At 52.5% G+C, this 3,770-nt stretch overlaps 1 protein-coding gene across 1 annotated transcript; it reads right to left on the bottom strand.

Moving 5' to 3' along the window:
• Positions 1-1,060: 1,060 nt before the first annotated feature.
• On the bottom strand, positions 1,061-3,469 carry IL13 (interleukin 13). Its single transcript, XM_053566997.1, has 4 exons — positions 3,296-3,469; positions 1,923-1,976; positions 1,572-1,676; positions 1,061-1,223 (listed from the first exon to the last, which is right to left on the bottom strand). Exons 1-4 carry the CDS (start codon positions 3,467-3,469, stop codon positions 1,113-1,115), a joined length of 444 nt encoding a protein of 147 aa, XP_053422972.1. The 3' UTR covers positions 1,061-1,112.
• Between the last annotated feature and the right edge of the window lie 301 nt (positions 3,470-3,770).

Genomic DNA, 3,770 nt, shown 5'->3' with positions numbered 1-3,770 from the left:
TACTCCAGACACCCTCCTTGAACTCTTACCCTAGCCCAAGCTTCCTCATCCTTGCTGCAAGATGGAGGGTTTCCCCCAGGCCATGTCCCCTTACCCCAAGGGCTTGCTTTCCTTCAGCCCAGTTCTTGTCCCTCACTGCCCCCTCCTCCTGCACTCCGTCCCAGCCTCTCCTCCAACCCACAGAGCTTCCTAGAGTTATGAGACCACAGACCAGTGTCCCCAAAGGCCCAAATAAAAGGCAAACATGATCAGCCCTTTTTGTAACCATCTTTATTTTTGGCTTCAGTTTGACACAGTCAATGACATAATTTGTTCAATGATCCCTCCCCCCAGTCCACACACACCACCCTCAATGTTCTAGGCTGCCCTTTTATATATTATTAATTCTTTGCTAACATATTTAATACTTAATTTTAAATACAAGGAAAAATAATAAATTACTTCTTGGCTGAAGGTTGGCTGCTGGCAGGCAGACAGGAGCGGCTGCTCTGGCCCTCTTTCCTGTCCCCTGCTTTGGCTGAGGCCCAGAGACCCCAGGACCCAGTGAGGTAGCAGAGTTTTGTACACAGTACTTAATACCAGGGACTCCAAACGCCCACTGCTTTAGTGCTGGGGCCTGGAGGCTCCGGGCCCTCGGCCCCATGTGCCAGCAGCAACAGTCTCTTCAACCCCACACTGACAAACACACTCATTTAAATAACACACAATAATAAATAACCCTGAAGGAATGTGCCTGAGCTGTTCCCTGCCTCAGTCACCACTGTGTGCAGTGGGTCCCTCTCCTGCCCGGTCTGGCGAGGGCAGCACCTGCTGTAATGCTGCAGCGTGTTCTAGGGCTGAGGAGGGTGCAAGGTGCCATCTCCAACCCTCGTCCTAGAGCTCAGAGCTCTGGACAGAGGAGGCCCACCAGGCTAAACCCTGGCACTCGGGGGGCGTTGGTGGGCTGGCCAGGCTGAAGGCAGGTTGCATAGCCTGAGATCTAAACTAAGGAAACCTTACCCCTCCCTAACCCTCCTCCCCCCTTCCCTGAGAAATTCCTGACATTTTAAAGCAAAATCAATCTACACGTTAAATAGTCAGGGCTTGCCCCTGCAAACAATGCGGCTTGCTTTTCAGGCTTTGAAATTTGCATCACGGAAATGTTTCTTTAACTGTCTGAGCAGGTCCTTTATGAACTGGGCCACTTCAATTTTGGTGTCTCGGATGTGGGAGCTGGGAACCTGCTGCAGGACAAAGAGGTCAGAGAGTTAGTGGGACATCAGAGGCAAGGAGGACCAGGGTCCACCAGGGGCTTTCCAGGGGCTGTCTCATTTAATCCTCACAAAAGTCCCCATGAGGTGGGTACTGTTACTACTTATATTTTACAGATGTAGAAACGGAGGGTCAGGTAGGAGTCGGGAGCTACTAGCCCAAGGTCCTATAAATCCCAAAGCCATGTCCTTGCTGCCACAGTGGTCCCACCCCAGGTGAACACACACCTCAGGTACTCAGCCAGTTCCCCTGGAGCGCCCAGGGTGAGCCCAGGGCTGGCAGGAGTGGGTTTGCAGGGTGGGCTTTGGGGGAAGGCTTACCCCAGCTGAATCCTTTTGTGTGCAGAGTCCTCCTAGCATCCTCTGGGTCCTCTGGATGGCACTGCAACTCGACACATTGATCAGAGATTCCAGGGCTGCACAGTACTGTGGGGACTGGAACACTGACATGTCAGGCCCTGCTCAGGTGACTGCTATGAGTGCAGGAAGGTGGCTACTGAGAGGCCTGGTGCGGGTTGTCTGAGTTTTTGGAAGGGCCCAGATTATGAGGGGTGTGAAGAGAGCTTCTGAAGCTTTCTTGGAATCTCCCAGACATGTGAGGGAAGATCAGAGCAGACAAGTCCAAGGCTTCCAGCCTCTGGTCCCTCCTTCCCAGTGCCCATAGGTCCTTACCCCGCCAGCTGTCAGGTTGACGCTCCACACCATGCTGCCATTACAGAGCGGTGCCTGAGGGAGCAAAGAGGCAGTGAGTGAGCAGAGTGCTGGCCAGAGTCACAGGCCTGCCCAGCCAGCTCAAGCCAGGTCTACACAAGCATAGACCCCACAACACTCCTGGGCTTCATTTCCTGCTCTGCACAGCAGGACCCATTGTATAGGGTCTTAGAGCTAAGAGAGAAAAAGTAAGTGACACCACTGGTAAGGGACAAGCCTATTCAAAGCTTGCCTTAGCCAGGGAAGGAAGACAGGGGTCAGCAGGAAAGGCCAGGTGGGGTTGGGTGAGAGAGGGGTGGCCTGGGATGCTGTGGGCCAAGACAAATCAGATGGGAGGTGCTGGAAGTCTGGTATATCAAATACCCTGCCTTCTGCTGTGGGGGATACTGCAGTTAGGTGATGGACACCCTGGGGTCAGCCAGGTCTGGTTTGAATCTGGCCTCTATCAATGAATCTCACTGCACCATAGTCAGAAGAGTGGGGTCATCAAACCTGCCTCTTGAGGGGTGGGCAGGGATGAAATGTCAGGTGAAGCACCAGCAGCAGGCCTGGGATATAATCAGTGCTTGGAAAGTGTGAGCTGGTACTAGTGGGGAGAGGAGCTGACTCTCCTGATGATCTTGCCATAAGAATGGGCTTAACGCCAGGCATGGTGGCACACACTGGTAATCCTAGCACTCTGGGAGGCCAAGGCAGGTGGATTGCCTGAGCTCAGGAGTTCAAGACCAGCTTGAGCAAGAGCAAGACTGTCTCTAAAAGACCGTCTCTAAAAATAGGTAAGCGTTGTGGTGGGTGCCTATAGTCCCAGTTACTCAGGAGGCTAAGGAAAGAGAATAGCTTGAGCCCAGGAGTTTGAGGTTGCGGTGAGGTATGACACCACAATACTCTACTGAGGGCGACAAAGTGAGACTCTGTCTCAAAAAACAAAAACAAAAAAAGAATGCACTTAACTAAGATGCTATGAATAATGGCTGCAATATGGTGTTCAAAATCCAATTGACCAATGCAAAATGGTTCTGGAAGGGTGCTGGCCCTTATCTGCTTTCCTCTGTTCAGGAATGGCTGACTAGGAGCTGGCAGTGGCAGGCATGGCCAGACCAGGAGAGCAGGTGGTCCCTGCAGGCTCTGCCAAATCCCTTCATAGGTCCATCTGTATTGCAATACCTTTGTCTGGCTCCTCTTTCTCTCTCATAGCTGACCTGGCCCCTACTTCGTGGGGTTTCTTCCTGACCCACAGGCATCTTAGGACCAGGCCCAGTCTGCTCATGACCTCTTTCTGAGAGTTGCCCACCCTAGCACCCTTGCAGCTGGGACCCTGGCCAGCTGATACTCACCTTCTGGTTCTGAGTGATATTGTCCAGTTCCTCAATGAGTTCCTTGAGTTTCGTAAAGCGAGGCACAGGGCCTGGGGAGGCAAGGCCACCAAGGCAGGTAAGAGCAATGACCATGGTCAACCACAGCGCCATGGAGCTGAGAGCCAATGCAAGAAGACTGAGCAGCAGACGCATAGGCTGGACTAAGTTGAGCGGCTTGTGGCCTTGGCCTCTTGTGGCAGCTTTTATAGGCCCGAGTGGTGACGCCTGACACCCTGGTCTCTGCTTTTTTGGGCACTATCTAGAAACCACATCTTTACTCATCTTGATTTTACTTTGTGGAAAATCCAGCATCGCATAAAGGAAAGAGTTTGATTTCTTGTGGAGTTGTTGAGAAGGGTCTGGGGCAGAGTTTCCAAGATCTGGATGGGCTTAATTCCAGGGGCTGCTGAGGAACCCTGAGGGCATCCTGGCATCAGCAATGTCCGTCGTGCTC

The sequence above is a fragment of the Nycticebus coucang genome, chromosome 17 (assembly GCF_027406575.1).
Source record: "Nycticebus coucang isolate mNycCou1 chromosome 17, mNycCou1.pri, whole genome shotgun sequence".
Lineage (NCBI taxonomy): Eukaryota > Metazoa > Chordata > Mammalia > Primates > Lorisidae > Nycticebus > Nycticebus coucang.
Note: the sequence above shows the minus strand (reverse complement) of the source record. Positions and strands in the feature narration are given on the sequence as shown.

Bases quoted from the DNA above. Each gene is read 5' to 3' on its own strand.
- IL13 (XM_053566997.1), bottom strand. From the start codon at position 3,469: ATGCGTCTGCTGCTCAGTCTTCTTGCATTGGCTCTCAGCTCCATGGCG. The intron at 1,977-3,295 runs GTGAGTATCAGC...TTGCTCCCTCAG, and splicing joins ATATCACTCAGAACCAGAAG to GCACCGCTCTGTAATGGCAG. The intron at 1,224-1,571 runs GTAAGCCTTCCC...TTTGTCCTGCAG, and splicing joins CACAAAAGGATTCAGCTGGG to CAGGTTCCCAGCTCCCACAT.